Below are 20,074 nucleotides of genomic sequence, written 5' to 3'. Positions count from 1 at the left end.
ATATCAGACGGTTATTTCTGTCTACTATAAAATGTGCTTTAAAAACAAATTTCATTCACGATATAAATAAATATCATTCTTTAGAAAAAGTGCTCTGCAAAGTTCAAGAGTTCTTGTTTAGTCCAAATCATAAATTATAACATACCTAGAAATATGTTATCATAAAGTTTCATAAATTGTTTCTGAAGAAAGCTTTAATAAATTTTCCAGAACTGAAGCATTTTTGTCAAAGCAATCTGCAAACATTTTGCTTTAAAAAAAAGAGAACATTTTGAGATTGTCAAGACAGAACATTATGCAACTTATGCAAGTCCCACACATCGACATCAAATGTATGTTACAGGGGTTCTATGTTTTAAAAGTGTGTATTATACGTAACTAAACTGGCAAATCAAATACTTTATCCCGTAAGCATCTAGGAAAAACCCTACATGAATTTAAATTTATGCTTGTCTGTTGTCTGTCATATTGAATCATAAAAGATTTGAACTTACAGTTTATCTGGGAATAAAAAATACCCCTCTTAAATTTATAATATGAGTCTTATTGGACTATGATAACGGCACCAAAGAAAAAGAGCATGCTTGAAGTGTCTTGGATGAAACATGAATTTATTTAAAAATAACGAATGGTTGGCAAATTTTGCAATTGCTACGTATAAACAGAAATAGTCTGCTGAATGCCAGAATGGCAATTCTAATACACTTTTCATACAGATTTAATGCCCTTCTTGCTCCCAGAAGATGAAGTTATAATGGAGATATTCTTTGTTAATGCAGTTGAAGCTCTTTGTCAATCCAATAATGCATGAGTTGGTTGTTCACATACATGTACTTTATTTGGGGAAAACATATACTTGTTGAGGCTTTTCACCTGCCAAATAATATTCTAACATTATTTGACGAATGTGATATTGCACTGACATTAGCATCAAGAGAATCTACTGATCTCTAGAAAGACACTTACATCTTTATAATCTTCCTTGGAAAAATGAACTCACCTAAACTTCAGCAAGTATAAATATGATGTGTCAAGCAATAAAAACGCATGATATTAACCAGGGATATTGCAATAAATGTCTCAAAGTTGTGTACTTAAATACAGGGTGGTTAAGCAATTAATTTGACCAGTAGTGCATTGATAAAGGCCAAACATATCATAACTTTCAACAAGGCTTTAAAGTAACAATCATTTTAAACTGATTACAAAATGGAACTTCTTAAAAGAAACACAGATGTCTTTAACAAGCTTTCTTTAAAATGGTTAAAAAGCATTTCACATGAGCTGTCATTACTCTTCAGCTGCAGAAGTACAGTACTCCTTTAGGCCATACCACTCACCACTGATCTGTTTCTTAATGTTTTCTTCTCACATCTTTGACTTCCATTGCATCTGTAGCTTTTGAACCCTTAGGGATCTGTTCTTATTTATCTCACTTGGAAAATATGGAAGATTGAACAGGGTCTCAACTCTCAAAACTTATCTGTTAATGACTTCCTGCCTTTGAGAGATACAAACCACTTCACATCTATAATAGTTACTCTCCTCGGATGACTTTAAAAAATGATTGAAGCACAACATATTTGGTATCTTCGGCTGCAGAAGTACTTCCTGATAAAGCAAATCATTAAACCAGTGATTTAAAAAAAAATGAAGTGTCCCTCCTCTGCAAAAAGTCTGGATTAACCTCATCTCTGATTTGCTTCAGCTTGCATCTTCCGTTACTGCAGTTGCGTCCATAGCCTCTACTTTTGAATCTCCTTCCCCAGCCTTAGGATTCTGCCCCTTTTTATCTACCTTAGCTGCAGTTGCGTCCATAGCCTCTACCTTCGAATCTCCTTCTCCACCCTTTGGGTTCCGCGGCTTCCGCCCCTTTTTATCTGGCTTAGCTGAAGTTGCTTCCATAGCTTCTACTTTGGAATCTCCTTTCCCATCCTTTGGATTCTGTCCCTTTTTATCTGGCTTAGCCGGTGAGGGGGTGGAGGAAGGGGGTCTCAGCTCCGCCCCTGGGGGTCTCTTTGCCATCAGAGCGTCCGGTATGGGTACACCAAGGATCTCTGGAAGCATCCAGGGTTTCAGCCAACCAACGAGAGGGGTCACGCCGGGGGTGTAGTGAAGAGCCTTGTGGTAGAAGAGCAGCCCATCTAGCTCATCCTATACAAGATAATTGTAAATTCATATTTGACTTTATTACTAAATATTTTTAGACAGAGTACTACATATCGAGGGGTCAGTGACACAAAGACGTAACTCCATTTTGGCTATTTTGAGAAAAGGTGGTTTATAAGTCACTGAGCACTTAGGTCTTAAGGAGTTAAGTCTATGTTTTACTAGCCATTGACTTCAATCGGGTCGTGGGTGGAGTTAAGTCTTTGTGTTTCCTGGAAAGCACACATTTTTCTGAACATTTTGTTATCAAATACTAATTTTGGCAAAATATGGAGTTACGTCTCTGTGTCACTGAACCCTCGATATGTCTTCTTAAAAAGAAAAAAGAAATGAAAAGAAAAGAAAAGCAAGAAAGGCAGAAAAAACTCTTTTAAAGACTATACTATAGCAACTTCAGAATGACGCGGTACATTCATTTCCTTTGCCGCAAAAGAATATGCTAACAGTATCTGAAGAATCAACGTGTGTAGTTTGCCAGGACAATATGGTATGTATCACTATTGAATGAGCAAACAATTTTAATATAGCTACAATCAAATGATATGAAGATGATAAATAATGAGATAGACATGAGGGTACCTGCTATATTTTAATGTACATGTACATACATATGTAAATTATCTAAATACAGAGATTATAAATGAATCAATCCTTGCAAAAATATGAACCATGTATGGTTGTCTTGTCAACTGCTGTCGTTATGCACAATCTGGGGGAGGGGGCGGTGGTGGAGTCAATTATGTCAACTATCAGACAAGTATTAAAGTTCAATATATCGCTATTCATGCACTGATAACAACAAGTCTTTTAAAGGGGGAAGCCGCTCACTCATACATTCTTAGTCCCGTATATATCATTTTTTTTCTGTCTCTGTCGTTCACAACACGACGACGGCTAATTTCGTTCCGACTCCCCTCCCCCTTCTCTACCCCTCCCCACTCAAAAACTACTCTATCAAAATAAGGGCAAACTCTCACCGGGAATGGCATAGGTTTTGCCATGGCATCTTGCAATACCTGCTTCTCACATTTGAAGGCCGGAAGGGGAAGAAATTTCATCTAGTATACACAAAGGGTAAAAATAAATGATAAATTAATTATTGCAATGTTACAACAGAAATATATGCATGATATGAATCCATCCAAAAAGAACAGAAATATAATTTTAAAAAAAATACTGGTAGGTAGAATAAAATTAATGGTGTTGGTCAGAAATAATATACTCTTATGTTGGTGCTAATAAAAAAAAAAACATTATAAGGGGAAAATGTAAACAGGGAAGGGGATCATGTAGCTGTATAACTATATGTTTAAGTCCTCTTCAAAATATTACACAGAGGATATTGCAGATTACACTAATTTTCATTAATTTTGCATCATGTTCAGCAAGGACAAAATCAAAACCACATAAAATATTTATCAATCCAGAAGACTTCTAACAAAAAATGTGTGGTTGACAGAAGCATTCATAAAAATAATTAATGAGCCAGCACTTGTGCAACTGAAAAAGCAAAAAACATGTAAAATATCTCACCATGAAATTAGAATTTTATATAAAGTGAGCACTGGCACAACTGGTAGGCTACTGTGCAGGAACTTAGTATATGTTCACTACTGGTATATTCTTTTCCACTACAGCTACAAAATACACCTCCTCAAAATTTGAAATAGATAATAACACAATAATCACATTTTCCCCTGCGAGTTAGGATATTTTCACAATTCCTCAGAGACAACTTTCTACAAAATCTTTGAATCTCTTTAAGCTTACGGGATGTTTCTTGAAACCGGTCGCTAGTTCCGGGTTCTCTGCTAGCTTGGACTGGAGCCAGAAGAACCTGAACTCCGTCTCGCTGTCGTACACAGGATGACCATGCCAGCACATACAGTCTAACACCCAGTACGTTCTGTGGATCTCACTGTAGATGCAATCGAGGATAGAATAATCTGAAATCATACAAACAGAAAGAAGATGCAGTGGTTCAGGTGGTGTTTCACAAAGACTAAGATCGACTTTAAGTTGGACTTAACAATGCCACTAGGTCCTCTAACCATTCATGGCATTGGTTTATCAAGGGATGTATAAATCTACAATTCACATATTTTCCTTCATTATTGAAGGAAAAGATATATTATCTAAAGATCATGATTGAGAGACTAATAGTGAGAGCAACCAGTGGCATGAATGGCCTGCCATAGTAAAGTCCAACTTAAAGTCGATCTTCTTTGTGAAACACTACCCCGGGTTCAAACCCTGTAAATCTGCCAGGGTCCCTTGCGTAAAGCAATAGCTTTCAAAGACCTCCTTTGAATCTTAAGGCATTATTTTAAGAAGAGGAAATAGACAGATTTTGTAATAGTTTATCCAGAATCTGGACATTTTTGTTTGCATTGATAGGGATCTTATCAAAAATTGTGTGCTACGAGTTGCAAAAATAAATTTGCCAGAAAATACTACATGATCAGAGCGAGAAGACATACCCAGGTACTAGATATCATTACAGTACATTTATAACTGATAAAATAAAAGAGATATAAAATCCTAAGGGATGAACAACGTACCTACAATGTATATAGACAAGTACAGTCAAACCTGCTTTAGTGATCACTGTTCTACAAAGACCACATTTTTTGTTTCCCTTGAAAAGGGTTTCTCATTGAAACATGTACTAAAGGAACCTGTCTACAAAGACCACTTTTTTGTGTTTCCCTTGGGCGGTCGCTGTATACAGGTTTGACTGTATTATGTATATAACAACGGCTTCTTCACATTTTCGATAAAGAAGGGTTCTACTCACTATGTTGATTCCTACTCTGCCCACTTGATCCACCCGGCAGGGCACTCTGAAACCGATTCACACAATGCCCGCTCTTTGTGTAGTGACATGTTGCTCCCTGGATAAATAAGGGGGAAAAAAGGAAAAAAAAAAAAAAATCAGCCATCAAAGATTCTGTATCCAGCTTCATTTGCTCCTTGAGATTCAAACATGATTAATGAAGGTTGATACCATGGAATCCTGTTAAATTCAAAATTTGAAAAACTTGAAAAAGAGGAATGCTGAGTGTAAATTTGTCTCATAGAAGGGTACTGGGGGCAGTTTGTGGACATCCCATAGAAATGTGTGTTTATTCTATAACACACGTTTCAACGGGATGTCCAAGAAGTTAGACTTACGACGGTTTTCGAGTAACAGCCCCCTGGTAGACAAGTATGGCAGCACAGTAATATCATTTGCCCACTTTGATCATGTTGCTATACATTGTGTATATCACAAGCACCGGCCTGCCACTGGTTTAGAATGTGGAATCAATCAACTTGGGCAGTGCCAATTCTTGAGAAGGCCAATTGATAGGGATCTTATCAAAAATTGTGTGCTACGAGTTGCAAAAATAAATTTGCCAGAAAATACTAAGGGAAGAACAACGTTCCTACAATGTATATACACAAGTTGTTGTACAATTTAAGGCCATATGATTTATTTTTTTGCTGATCTTAAATGTATAGTTTAAAACAATTATTTTTCATTGTTTCCTTTCTATTTTATTCTTTTTATATCACAGAAATGAAAACAAACAAACAATTCAACGTCATACCACTCACTCACAAAGTAAGAACACAATATTATAGTGTGAACTCTGAAGCTATATCCCATTTCCAGGTGGAGTAGGTTTTCCCTAGAAGAAGAAGAAGAAGACGAAGAAGAAGAAGAAGAAGAGGAAGAAGGAGAAGAAGAAGAAGAAGAAGAAGAAGAAGAAGAAGAAGAAGAAGAAGAGAGGGAAGAAATAGTATTAACAGTCTTATAGATTAAAAAATAAAATTGAACTAACTCTGCTGGTTATGATGAATGTTCTTCTTCCAACCGGACAAGGAACCATCAGCCAATTCTCTGCCAAGTCTGATGGAACATCATCTAACCATTCAGATAACATCAACTGTATGGAAAATAAATTGGACGAGGTGTAAATAATAGTCACATTTGTATAGTGCTTAATAATATGTTTCTAAGAACTAAACGTTTAATTCTTTATATGAAAACCTATTCATTGGATTCAGGTAAACAAACATTCTTAATGTGATCCTACATAAATTTGTAACATCTGAATAATCTGATGTTATAAAGATACATGTATGAAACATATTCAACATGTCTCGTGTTTGTGTCACAGGGTCTTCTTCCTGATCTAGTGTACACTTCAACACAAGCAAGTCTTGTTTTGTTTTAAAGTACAAGCTTAATTTCATTGTTGAACACTACAGAACTGTTTTTAAAAGTGAATTTATATTATGTTTAGTCTCAGCCCCCCCCCCCCCTTCCAGCCAAAAATCTCTATTAATTTTTTATAATTTGATACCTGGTCAAGAAATGCATAATGGTATGACAGATGTACTAATTTTACCTTTAAGCTTTAAAAGCAAAACTCTCTGTCTTGTCAGAGTCCAATAATTTTCACTAGACAAAGAGGGAAATCAACATTTCCTGGATGGGTATGTTAAAAAAAAAAAATTTTCTTTCTTTTTATGTTTGTAAAAGCAATGTTAATTGTCCTAACAAATTCAGAAGAAGAAAAGAAAAGAAAAACAAAAACAAATTTAAGACGAATCCTTGGTTAATGTCTGCACAAAGTATTTGCCTAAAGTTAAAACAAACATCTCTGGAAGCATTTGTTATTAATCATGCACACTTGTTATGATAGTTAACATTACAGCCCCTGATTTGTTTGATCAAAGTCAAATAATTTGTGTACCATTAAAAGGCTTTCAAGGACCATTTCATAATAAAAAAGAACATTTAGAATAATGTATACCTGATTGCTGTAATATCGCTCCTTCTTCTTTCCCCTTCCCTTGCCCTTGCTTCTCCTCCTCTTCCCAGATGTCGGCGAAGTCTGATCCATCGTCTCCTCCTCTTCCTCATCGTCACTGAGAGTGATATTTGCATAATCTTCTTCAGCAAGCTTCCTTCCTACATCAGCATAGTTTCTCCGCTGCCTGAACAGATATATATGTAATCAATAAGAATTAAAAACTGTTGAATATCATAATCATCAACATCAATGCATCATCATCATCATCATCACCATCACCATCACCATCACTACCACCATCCATCATCATCATCATCATTATCATCATCATTGTCAGGAAAGAAATTTATTTGTTTAGCTCTCTGGTCTGGAGTGTTCTTTGTTAAGGTCAGGTGAAGATGTTAAGGTCAGATGTTTTCTTTTCAGGCCAAGATGTATTGTTCCTTATGAATAGGCCTGGGGAAGTCATTAATTCAGTGTACATGTTTTATCTGTTGTTTGGCACACATTTAGGAAGCCTCTTTAGAAGACAAGTATTTTCCTTTGTAAGATGATTTCCTCTCCAAATATTTGTAGTCATGTTTTTAGAATTTACTTAGTAACCGTAGAGTATTTTAAGAGGTGGATTTTCTGCAATCGAGGAGAACCACCTAAGCTATAATAGACTGAACGTCATGTTAGAAGTCGGCAATTAAAGTCAATATCTGAGGGTAATTCCACGTCGGGACGAGAGGCTAGCTCAACTGCCACCCGGTTCTCCATAGCTTTCGTCGGGGGCTAGCTCTTGTCTAGGATCGGGACGCACACCATCGTATCTCAGTCTGCGGAGGTCAAGAATCCGGGGTGACTACCGGGGCCAAGTGGAGCAAAGACGCCGTCTGCGGAGGCCAGGGCCAAGTGGACGAGACGAGCTGTGACCGGCATCGATGTCAGACGGGAAACTACCCATCCAGAATTATTTTGTTAAAGATAAGTTTAATTACCTACTGTATTTTTACTTAAGCCAAAACAAAGTGTGTGAAACAGGAAAAATGATTGGAAATTAAACGTTACAATTTAACTTTATTTTAATAAGCTTTATTTCCCTTTATTCTGTGTGTCCGTAGCAGTAATAAAAAAAAAAAAAAAGTCACTTACGTGACAATCATCACAATCATCATCATCATCATCATCATCATCATCATCACCATCATCAATTCATCATCGTCGTCGTCGTCGTCGTCGTCATCATCATCGTTTTATTATTTATGTGAACATGAAAATAAATAAATCTGTGATGGTAAATACACATACCCAAAACATTATTACTAGAAACGTTACCATACCATCATATTACATCCCTTGCATTTCAACACACAACTATTTAATTTGCTTGGATAATTTTCTAGAGTATATGTTTTCTTGTGAAAATAAGTTGACTGTGTGCCAAATGATTGTCATTGCGTGCATGATATTTAAATGCATATAAAAACAATATCAATTTTTAAAGATATAAGAACCTTTTCATTTCACTTTAAATTCTTTGTAAGCAATTAACAATTTGTTTTCATACTGGATCTGTCAAACATGCCACAGCACAAAAACAGCCTAACTTGAGTTGATTATTATATTTTATGGAAATATTAAAGCGTAAGTTTTATTTGTTTTCTCATTATTCTGGCATAGACATACATTTGTAGTTACCAGCTGCAACTTGGAATTGACATATCACACCACATACAGTCATTGATGATTATGTAACAAGGGTGGGGCAAATCTCCTTGCTAACACTCTTTTCCAATTTCCACCATCCCATTCAGCATCATTATCAATCATCATCGCCAATTCAATTAGCCATTCTTTCAAATTCAACGAGTTCAAAGACAAAGCAAAGGTTGAAAAACGACTAGTGTTATCCTAATAAATTTCAAAAAACAATTATTATCATTATTAATATCTTAATATGACAGTAATCATGCTCTGTACATACTCTCTCTGCAGTCGCAATTTCTCTTTTCGTCTCTCCCATTGACTTTGCTTGCTCTCCCGCGTCTTGTACATGCACATCCTGGGATGCTGCGTAGCCGAACTTTCGGCGGAGAAAGAGACTCCTACCGCCCCAGAAAATGCTGCTGCTAAATTGTCTAAATTTGGTTCGGTTGACATAGTGTATATATAATTTCGTCTTTACGACGGTGAGTGTTTATACAAAAGGAATCAACGCCCCAGTTGCGAAGAATGAGAAAGTGATAAAGAGGAAAATAAAGCAGAAAACATAAATTATCACATCCAACTCCCGACGAAAGGTCGTGTAACTATGAAGTGCTTAACGGTAGCACGCGGATTGGAGTACGGAATGCCACTGGGGAAAATAATTAAAACTCCTTTTTTGTGAAGAAAATAATAACAACAACGACAACGACAAGTCGACAACAACAACACTAACAATAACAACAACAACAACATCAATGATAATAACAATAGTAATAATGGTAATGATGATGATGATGATGATGATGACGCTACTACTTCTACAACCATTTAACTTTCAGCACCATTTATAAATATATAGTACTGATATATATGTATCGAAGAAGAAAAAAAAATACTTTATTCATCGGAATGGAAATTTCTATTCTACTGCATGAAAAAAATAAAATATGGAATTGTACTTAGACCAAAAACTTCAGTCTCTCTATATCGTCGGTTGTTCCACTGAGACTACGTCTGGCTCCACTAGACCTCCGATTATGTATTGGGGAATGTCAACAAATGTCAGTTTTATTAAAGAAATGACCCATATCAGAAGGTTATTTCTGTCTAAGTCAAACTTAGCTAGCAACAAATTGATTTTTTTTTTTTTTTTTAAACTGTATGTCATTACATTATTGTGACCAAATAGTCATGAAATTTCCTGTATTATTGGTAATCAGGTTTGAAAACAACTGTGTTTTTTGGATTAAGAAAAAAAAAATCCTTTTGATTCTTTGATATCACCTTTTCCTCTCATGCCAGTTTTCTGTGTCAGGCTTCATTTCACTTTAAATGATGAAGGTGCACGCTTCTGCGACCTTACAAGATTTCAATAGGCCAACCCAGATAAATAATGATTAACTAAAATATCATAGAAATATAGGAAATTATCAAGGTTGAAGCGAATCAAAATGATGGTACATGTAATTAATGTATAAGTTATTACTTGATAGGTAAAGGGCCTAAAACCTTTAAAAAAATACCCCAAGTGCAATTTGGTATTTAAAAAATGCTAATTACTAGACTAAAGGTGAGAATGAAAAAAAAAAGTAAAAGAGAAAGAAAAGTTGTTGATGTAATACCTTATCATTTTGATTAAGTTTTCACACACTATATTCAATTCTTTCACTTTCCAATTTCTCATGAAACTGAATCCATGGACCACTCATATAAGCTCTCGATCATTTAAAGCCCCACTGCACTACTTGCACCCTCTATATAGCAAACAATGCCTTAGCAGTACCCGTTGGTCCCCCATGGTCCCTTTTTCTTCTGTTAATTGAGAGCTGATTTGATGAGATAACCTGTCAGTGACCACACAGGGAGGTCTAATCCCTCCTGGCCAAACTAGTGCAGATATGCTTTAAGACTTCAAACTATGCACTCATCCTCTCTTCCACTTTCGTCAACATACTTCAGTGTTCTCAGCCAGAGGGACCTTGATCGTCTTCAGAGACTCCAAAACTCAGCGACAAGGCTTGTCTTCTCTGCTCCTCTTTGGACTCACATAACACCACTTCGACTTGAACTCCATTGGCTGCCTGTACGACAGAGAATAGCTTTTAAGATCCTACTATTGGTCTACAAGTCTCTCAACCACCGATGTCCCCCGTACATAGCTGACTGCTTGGTTCGTCGTCCTCGAGTCCGAAATACCCGCTCATCATCATCCATCTGGCTCACTCAGTGTCTCTCTAAGAAACGCGCTGGTGAATTGTCTTTTCCATCGGTTGCTGCAAAACTGTGGAACCAACTACCTACTGCTGTGCAGACGGCCTCATCTGTTGACCAGTTCAAGAAACTACTCAAGTCACATCTTTTCTGCTAGAAATTACTTTATTACCAGCCTACATATACTTTGCTGATCTCTGAGAAGTGTCTAACTTTTTTTTTTAAGTGGCCCAAACATTGTCGAGCATGTGTGCAGCGCTTTGTAACTGCAAGGAAAAGGCGCTATATCAAATATCTTTTGGATTGGATTAGATTGGATACTGTCAAATTCATCAAGCTAGGATAAAGAAATCACAAACATATAGCAAACCAAAATCCTATAACAAAAACAGCCAGGCAATGCTATGGTAAGGTTATCATATTTTGCAGTTTTTATTTATCATCCAAATAGACCAATTTGTTGTATATAAGAGAGCAAAACATATTTGTATACATATTATTCCAATTGTTATGCAAACTAAAGTAGACTTCACCATTGCACATTTTTCTTTACACTACATATATGTACTGTTACAGAGGAAAATATTGGTGACAATATGTCAGTCAGACTCTGAGGAAAGAGCATCATATATCTATACAGTATATTTATGCTTCATTATCTGATCGAGTATTGATGTCATAAAATAAACAAGTGTTAAACGTTGCATATAAGAAAACATATATGAGGTATACAAACATTACCGTCGTAAAGATACATTCCTAATATCATTTGGTGATGCTGAATAGAAATGCAAATGGAACAGAGAAAAAACAGGTATAAGAAAAGAGAAACTAAAAAATTGGATACAAGATTCATAATGGTTTACTTATCCTGCATGGAACATATAGAATGTCATAATCTGCCTATACTAGAAAATTTTAAAAACAGTGAATTTCTAACCTTGTATCCAACAAAAATTGGATACAAGATTCATAATGGTATAATTATCCTGCATGGAACATATAGAACATCATAATCTGCCTATACTAGAAAATTGTAAAAACAGTGAATTTCTAACCTTGTACTTAGTCATTCGGAACACATGTTTTGCACAGCTGATAAGGCACTGTGGCATATTGTGCAAAACATCAAATCTACCAATTTTTAAAGTTGCATATCTAACAATCTCTTTGAAAGGTTGTACAAGGTGCACATTAGCTTTGGGGAGGACAAATTAAAACAAAAATGACAACGATGGAAAAGATGATGATAATGATGGCGGTGGTAGTGCCGATGATGACAAGAGAGTAACAAAACCACTAAAAGCAGCGAGAAAGGCAAAAAACACAAAAATATTTGAGGCGTCAAAAACATTTCAGGGAAACAAAGAGAGCAATGGTTCTAATGGATGTTTTGGGGGTCTTTTTCATGAGGAAACTACAAATTGGCTAATGAAAGAATAATACATGTGTATACATAAGGTGATCACACACAAAGATATGAAGAACTTTAAAGGCCCACTGCACTACTTGTAGCTAATTGCGCCCTCTATATAACAAACAATGCCTAAATGGTGACCATTGGTCCCCCATGATCCTCTTTTTCTTATGTTAACTGAGAGTTGAGTTGATGAGATAAACATCTGTCCAGTGACCTTGCAGGGCAGTCAAATTCCTCCTGCAAACTACGGCAGATAAGCTTTAAAAGAATCTTACTTTACTCACCTACTCTGTTAGAGGTTATCTTTTGCCCAGCATAACATTGACTACAAAGAAAATAGCATACAACTATTTATAATTTAAATCACTGCACGCTGATAACATTCAATTCAACAGAAACTTCATAAACTATGATCCGTGCATATGAATGCATTTGAATCTTTTTGTAGCAAAACTAGTCTTCCACAAGTTTGATTGATCACTTTTTCTACTAAGTTATCTACATGCTAGTAGTTACTGTGAAAGTAATGTTAATTCTCATAACCTTAAAGGTAATACAAAGTTTTGGTAATATTGCAACAGGATAGGATTATTAAATTTAAAATTTGCATTACCATTGTGAAACCAAGTGTAAGATAAGCAACTTTGGAAAAAAATGGGCTCCAAAACGTTAAGGATTTCGAGAAATTAAAATATCACATTTATTGGTGCTCCCGATAAAATTTCAAAGAGGGCCTATGGCCATACAATAGTAACTGCAACTATGAAAATCTTTGAATGTGCAGTTCTGTATATAATTTCCAAACAGGAATAGAAAATCAGTCGATTTTAGTCAAGGAACATGGTTTTGAAGCTAAAGTAATATCAATCTTGAGAGGGAGCTATACAACATAAGGAGTTTATTATTCACAATTTCATCACTTTAGACTTGATTTTAAACCGTGACAACGATCATTGAATATTGAAGGATCTCATATGCTTTCAATATGTTCATTTGAACCAAATTCATGACCCCATACCAAAACTTTGTATTACCTTTAAGACTTCTTGTGCTTGTGTATCACTGACAGTATTGCTTCTTTTCTTAAATTGACAATATCCATTTATATATAATCAGAATCATTTGAATACACAGCAATGTTCATACACAGGAAAGGAGAGAGAGAGAGAGAGATAGAGAGAACAAGAAAAAGAGGTCAAAAAGGGAGAGGAATTTCAAATTCAACAATAAAAATAGCCACCTTATCTTTAAAACAAATAATGCCTGTAGATAACACCTGCCCTTATACCCCTCTTAAAGTTATCCCATGCTACGCAAATTTCAATACCATTCAATCATTTGCATTACATAAGAAAGGAGTATATATCTTTGTACAGATCTTTCAACAATTTACAGTCAAGATTTTATTGCAAAATATTTGTAATTAATTACACACGGCACACATCAATATTCTCTAATTTACTCCATATGAAACCTTTTCACTATGATTATTTTTGGTAAATGTTTTCAAGCAATTTTGTATTCTACCTGTATATGTTGATAGCTGTAACTGTAGCGCAGTTCTTTGCACATGAAACATGCATTGCAGTAAAATATTGCCCTACTTCCTATTTTTACTTATTCTTTTCCCTCTAATGGATCGAAATTCCAACCATGTTTCATATTTTAGTGTTGGTGGTTTGTTAATATGAATGACAACAAGACGAGTGCACATGCATCAATGTTATTTCCATTTAAGTTTGCTTCAGGAAAACTTCTACTTTACTTTACAGACAGGCACAAGCATTTTATAGAAAAAGTGGCAGTTTATGATTTGTGATACATTCAAATAATCATCAAAAACTATGACTATACATTAAAAAATATATATATCATTTATTAAAAGTTCTATAAAAATCTACAAACTTTACACACATCAATTTATTTTTTCGTGATTATCACACAATCCCGCAACATGGCATTGGTCTATAGGAATGACTATATATAGAATGGAATCATTGAGAGCTCCAAACACACATCTTGTTCATTTATTTGAAAAAAATCACAATAAAAACACATCAGTAGTAATTACGGTAAGGAATTTAAAAAAAAAGCGTTAAATGTGAAAGTCTAAGTATTTGTTCATCCTGTGTTCCATATATGTTTAAATACCAAGAGCATTAATTGTATAATGAACATGCCTGGACATTAAATGTGTCATTTTACTTGAGAAAAACAATTACATTTTGGCAGATTTACACTTCAGGTCTGTCAATACAATGTATGTTCATGTACTAGGTCTTTACACAAAAATGTGTTAATTTTAAATGTAAATGGTACTGCATGGGGCAATTATGAACTAAAATATATTATACTAGCTCAAAAGAACCTGAAAGTACCTGAAATTCACCACAATTTGTATAATCATGTACCAGTAGTCTATTTTGTATATCTTCTTTTTTACTTTCTTAATTTCATAACGTGCCTTGAAATAGTTTTACTAGATAGAAAGCGCAATTTAAGTGTTATATATCATTACTATCATTATTTCGATGAATATGTGAAAATCCTTTAAATAATTCAGTCCTCTTTGTAATGACCTTCTATAAGACAAACAACATACAAATTACAAAATCTGTAAATCTGTATTATATGGTATACAGGATTTGTGTGGTCATGTTGGACTACTTTTTAGAATAACTAACACATAATAATAGAAAGAGCTACCCATACATCTTATATAATTTGCATTAAACTATAACTAATACTAGAACTAAGTATGAAATAAGATACATATATATACAATATAAAAATGAACACATTTCATATCTCCAAAAGAAATATATACAGATTCTTTCTTCTTACCTCTTTGTAAATAATAGTCTTTTTCTATTCAGATATAAATAAACAATATACTTGAAGAAAGAAATTGCAATGATGATGAATAGTAAATGAAGTGAAAAGACTTGCAAAACTTATCACCAATACCGCTTTCCTTTAAATTGCTCCATTATTATTACTATAATTATAATTATTATTTATAATAGCTGTAACCCCATGTGTACGCTGATAGTCATTATACGTTCATAACATCAAAAGTTATGATATGCGCAAGCACATATTCCTTATTTGAGTGATGATGCAGTCGTAAGAGCACAATTCGTTTAAACATTTACGCATTATCTGATATCTCTGCTAAACTTACACAGCTGATATAGTCGTGAGGAATTATAGACTGTGTTTTGAAGTAGCAAGTTTACTGAAATCTCCTTTTTGGTCTCGACTCAGGGACCTTAACACAAATCAAGTGTAATCAAGTCTTTCCTCCTGGTTTTGGTCATGGGACTCTAGTTTTCTACAAAATATTGGTAATGATTGCTAAACACACTTTAGCTTCATTAGTTATATCTAATTCTAAACTGGCCTCCCTTTTACCCTGTATGTGAGGTATGATATACAAGTATAAAGCATAATATATATTCAAAACATTAGATATGTGTCAACAATGAAAAGAAGAGAACCGGAAGTATATTTCTAACAAGGCTCTGGAATAATGCCTCTGGTAACACTTCAGGTTATGGAGGCTTACAAACCAAATATATTTAATAGCTCGTACAGAAACAAGGTCGTGATTGGTCCACAGCTTGTCACGTGATATCTGTTGCTAAGATCGTAATTAGCATATCTTGCTCCTGGTCATTTTTTGATGTTATATTGGCAACCCAGTCAAATGAGTTTATTTTGTGTATCATAACCTATCCAAGCAACCCTGTGTGCACTAGAATGTACCCTTCATCTGTCATTTTTTTTTTTATACAACACATTCTACCATTCAATGCCTTTATAATAATGATGAAAACAAAGCAGTCTATTTCTTCTTCATCTGTTAGATAGAAAAGTTAGATAAGGTGTATTCATACTACCCAAGATGAAAGCATGTACTATCAGTACGCACTCTAATTTGGTTGCCTCTCAGGAGCATGATGTATTACATATGGGTGGGTTCAGTCTGCCTGAGATGAACTTTCGTTCTATTGAAGCTTGTACTTTGAGTAGAAGGAGAGCTACAGGGCTGTGTGCCTCTCATATAAAGCATGATGTATTACATTGGGTGTATTCAGCCTGCCTAAGATGACCGTTCTACTGAAGCGTATACTACGAATAGTAGGTGAGAACACTGGTTTGGTTGCCTCTCATGAGCAGCATAGGAGGGAGGTCACCAGAAAGCACTTCTAACCAGCACATGTACATGATGGGGGGGGGGGGGGGGGGGGTTCGGTCTGCGTAAGATGAACGTTCTATTGAAGCGTATACTATGAGTAGTAGGTGAGAACACTGGTTTGATTGCCTCTCATGAGCAGCATAGGAGGGAGGTCACCAGAAAGCACTTCTAACCAGCACATGTACATGATGGGTGGACAGAGGCTCTTCCTGGGCATCGGTAGAGACCTGGTAGAAAAAAAACAAGAAAATGTAAGAATAGGGTTTAGGGTTTAGTGTCTACTTCGATGACAACTCTGTCTTAATGGTCGTTGCTCTTTATGCAAAGCTTCTGCTGAACTTTGGAACAAACTACCTGTACATGTCAAAAACTGTCAGACTGTCAACCAATTCAAAACTTGTCTGAAGACAAATTTATTCAAAATTGCTTTTGATGATTAACTTACTCTGTTCACACTGATGTATATTTCATATGTATTGTAATTTATAGGTTTATTTGTAACTTCTTGTTTTGTTTAATATGTAATTATTTATCATTGTATTTTGTTTGTTATAGTGCTTAGAGACTTTGGTGGTAAGCTCTTTATAAGCACCGTTTTTATTATTATTCATATTACCAGTATTTAGTCTGGTTTGATGGTTTTGTTTTACCTGACTGCTAAGGAAGGATGTGTATGCTTGTGAGTAAGCAATCAGAGGACCAACGGCTTCAAGTCCTCTCAGAGGGACTTGGTAATGAGGATTAATGCCTTGCCAAAGAGCACTAGCGCATCAACTTGATTTTTCAAACCCAGTGCTAATTAAGAGTGAACGTTGAGGCGTAGTGAATGGGTTAAAAAGAAGAAGAAATGTATCTGAAGATGTATGATGAAAATAAATTTCATACAATGATCAACTTACATGACAATAAGGCTGGCATCTTTGGAGTGCTCTTGAAGAAGTTCTCTTAGGCGGATTTGTCTCATTGTCTGGGAAGAGATACAAATATTTAAAAAATCTGAAAATTGACTGGGTAATTGAAATATATTTTAGAGGAAAAGACACATAATATTTATGTTCAGCACTGCTGCTCTTATTCAATTTCAATTTCAATTTTAGTTCTTTTTCATCCAACAAGTGAAAAAACATACAACAGCCATACATAAATTGGTGAAAACTTAGATAGGATAGCTTACAAAAAGCTCAAGGCTTGTAAACAGCTTCTAAACATATCCTATGATGATGATGAAAATAAATACACATATTTCTATTAGGACTATCAACATCAATATCATCATCTTTAATATTGTGATCAACATCAACTTCAAGATTGCAATCAATACATTATCAATACCATTATCACTGTCGATATCATGATTGAAATTTGAAAATCATCAATGTTATTGTCATTAGTGTCATTATCGTCTTTGTAGTCATCGTCGTCATCATCATCACACATGTGCATGTACATGAATCATCAATTTTGGCATCAACATCATCGTCACAATCAAAGAGCATCTTGTCTCATCTTGTAGTGATTCCACAACATCCAAGGATACATCTTAGGAATTTCCTCCTCCTCCTTCTTCATCACCATTCTCATCATCATCCATCATTCTCATCATCATACCATTAACATCATCAACATAAGCACTATTATCACCATCATCATCATCATCACCATTGTAATCATCACCACCACCACCATCAGCAGCAGCAGCATCATCATCACCATCATCATCACCACCATCATCATCACCACCATCATCATCACCACCATCATCATCACCACCATCATTGTTGCCATCATCATCACCAACACCATTGCCATCGCCATCATCATCACCATCACCATCATCATCATCATCATCATCATCATCAACATAAGCACTGTCATCACCATCACCATCATCTTCACCATAATCATCCCTACTATCATCATAATCATCATAATCACCGTCGTTGTCATCGTCATCATCATCATCATCATCATCATCATCACCATCGTCGTCGTCGTCGTCGCCATGATCATCTCATCTCACCTTATCATTGAGCGATTCCACGTCCTGTTCTGAGATCTTCCATGGATACGCCTTGGGGTCTTCGCCCTCCTTCAGTAACCATGGCTCGATGATCTTGTTGAATTTCTCTATACTGTAAGGTCAAACAAAAGCAAATTAGGGGCCAATAAAACACTTCACAGTGGAACAAAAACTTGTAATTAATCCAGTAAAAATTATTTAATTCGTGTCCCACAAAATATGACAAAATTGCACCGGGAAAGGTCATTTTCATTTGCAGTCACTGTTTAAAGTGACTCAGTAACATTGTTGAAGGTTGATTAAAAAAAATTGCGTAATTTTTGTATGAAATGTTACTTATTATCTGCCTTCTACTGTACTAACCCTCTAACACGCAAAAAATCCATAAAAAAATTCTCATATAGAAACATACGAAAAGTCCAGAAGTAATTTGAAAACATATATTTAGCACTTGTTATCAACAACTAGTGTTACATTTCTATGACAAATTTGCTCACAGCGAATCGACTGATTTCAGAGGCTTACGACAGTTATTGCAACTTGCTTTTGGTTTGTCTGATGATTGTCTTACCCGACTGTATATGCTTGTAAGTAAACAACCAGGGGGCCAATGGCATTAAGTCCTTTCCGTAGGACAGGGTTTCTATAATTAAAACCAGTGACACCATGTTACACACGGTTAGGAGACCACTGCTCTACCACCGAGCCAGCGCGCCTTGTTTTTGGTAAACAGTTTAATGAAACAGGGCCATGAACCATGATGACTTTAAACCCACCTTGCTGCAGATGGCAACTTGCCGATGTTTGGAATGATGTTCACACTGTCGTGAGGGATACGGAACTTGCTCAGCAAGTTAGCCATCCTGCAAAGAAGTAAAAAAAAAACAAACATAAACAGCATTAGTATGAAGTAATCGTTGATGCATCAAAGATTTGGCTCATTAACTTTTGACTCAAAGTCTTAAAGCAGGACTGCACTACTTGTAGCTACTTGTGCCCTCTATAGAGCAAACAATGCCTAAAGGGTACCTGTTGGTCCCCCATGGTCCCCTTTTTCTTATGTTAATTGAAAGCTGATTTGATGAGATAACCACCTGCTAGTGACCATGCAGGGAAGTATGATCCATCCTGGCCAAACTAGTGCAGATAGGCTTTAAAGGGGAAGTACACAATGATATTTTATTTTCATAAACTTTTAGTTTCTTAGTTATTGATAACAGAGTACATTTTAATCATACAGGGGTTGCATAAAAACACATTTGCAATAATTATATTAAAAATTTTGTAGTTTTTGTACAGGGAAAATGCTGCTATACAGCTCTCATTTAAATAATACAAATCTAAAGGAAGGACTCACTTTCTCTTCTCATCATCGACTCTTTCCTTCTTGCCGCTAGCAAAGACCCTCAGTTTGCACTTCTGCCAGTTGGTCTTCTGGGTGAGCAGATGGGGAATCAGCAGCGTCAGACCTAGCAAGCGAAAAGATGAAAAGAAACAATATAAATAATAATAATAATCAAATGTTTTTGAAAAATGCAAAACGCATGGGCATAATT

The 20,074-nt window shown here is 35.5% G+C and overlaps 2 protein-coding genes and 1 long non-coding RNA gene across 4 annotated transcripts in view; all 3 read right to left on the bottom strand.

Moving 5' to 3' along the window:
• Positions 1–594: 594 nt before the first annotated feature.
• Positions 595–9,282, bottom strand: LOC593705 (snurportin-1). The gene is made up of 7 exons (XM_793175.5): positions 8,944–9,282; positions 6,975–7,158; positions 5,997–6,101; positions 4,967–5,063; positions 3,940–4,115; positions 3,147–3,227; positions 595–2,154 (listed from the first exon to the last, which is right to left on the bottom strand). The coding sequence occupies exons 1-7, from the start codon at positions 9,117–9,119 to the stop codon at positions 1,705–1,707; spliced, it is 1,269 nt and encodes a 422-aa protein (XP_798268.4). The 5' UTR covers positions 9,120–9,282; the 3' UTR covers positions 595–1,704.
• Positions 9,283–11,285: 2,003 nt separating this feature from the next.
• Positions 11,286–12,367, bottom strand: LOC115920718. Its single transcript, XR_004062486.1, has 2 exons — positions 11,936–12,367; positions 11,286–11,898 (listed from the first exon to the last, which is right to left on the bottom strand). It is a non-coding gene; the product is annotated as an uncharacterized LOC115920718 (long non-coding RNA).
• Positions 12,368–16,132: 3,765 nt separating this feature from the next.
• Positions 16,133–20,074, bottom strand: part of SLC12A2 (solute carrier family 12 (sodium/potassium/chloride transporters), member 2) — a 48,224-nt gene continuing 44,282 nt past the window's right edge. The window contains exons 21-26 of one of the 2 annotated variants that reach the window (XM_030976266.1): positions 19,876–19,987; positions 19,295–19,381; positions 18,519–18,630; positions 17,398–17,465; positions 16,680–16,725; positions 16,133–16,521 (exon numbers count right to left, since the gene is read on the bottom strand). In XM_030976266.1, the coding sequence (XP_030832126.1) occupies positions 16,432–16,521; positions 16,680–16,725; positions 17,398–17,465; positions 18,519–18,630; positions 19,295–19,381; positions 19,876–19,987 (515 nt within the window). In that variant the 3' untranslated portion in view covers positions 16,133–16,431. 2 annotated transcript variants of the gene reach the window in all.

This window comes from Strongylocentrotus purpuratus, unplaced genomic scaffold (genome assembly GCF_000002235.5).
Source record: "Strongylocentrotus purpuratus isolate Spur 01 unplaced genomic scaffold, Spur_5.0 spur5_scaffold_9, whole genome shotgun sequence".
Lineage (NCBI taxonomy): Eukaryota > Metazoa > Echinodermata > Echinoidea > Camarodonta > Strongylocentrotidae > Strongylocentrotus > Strongylocentrotus purpuratus.
This window is presented reverse-complemented; position numbering and strand designations above follow the sequence as displayed.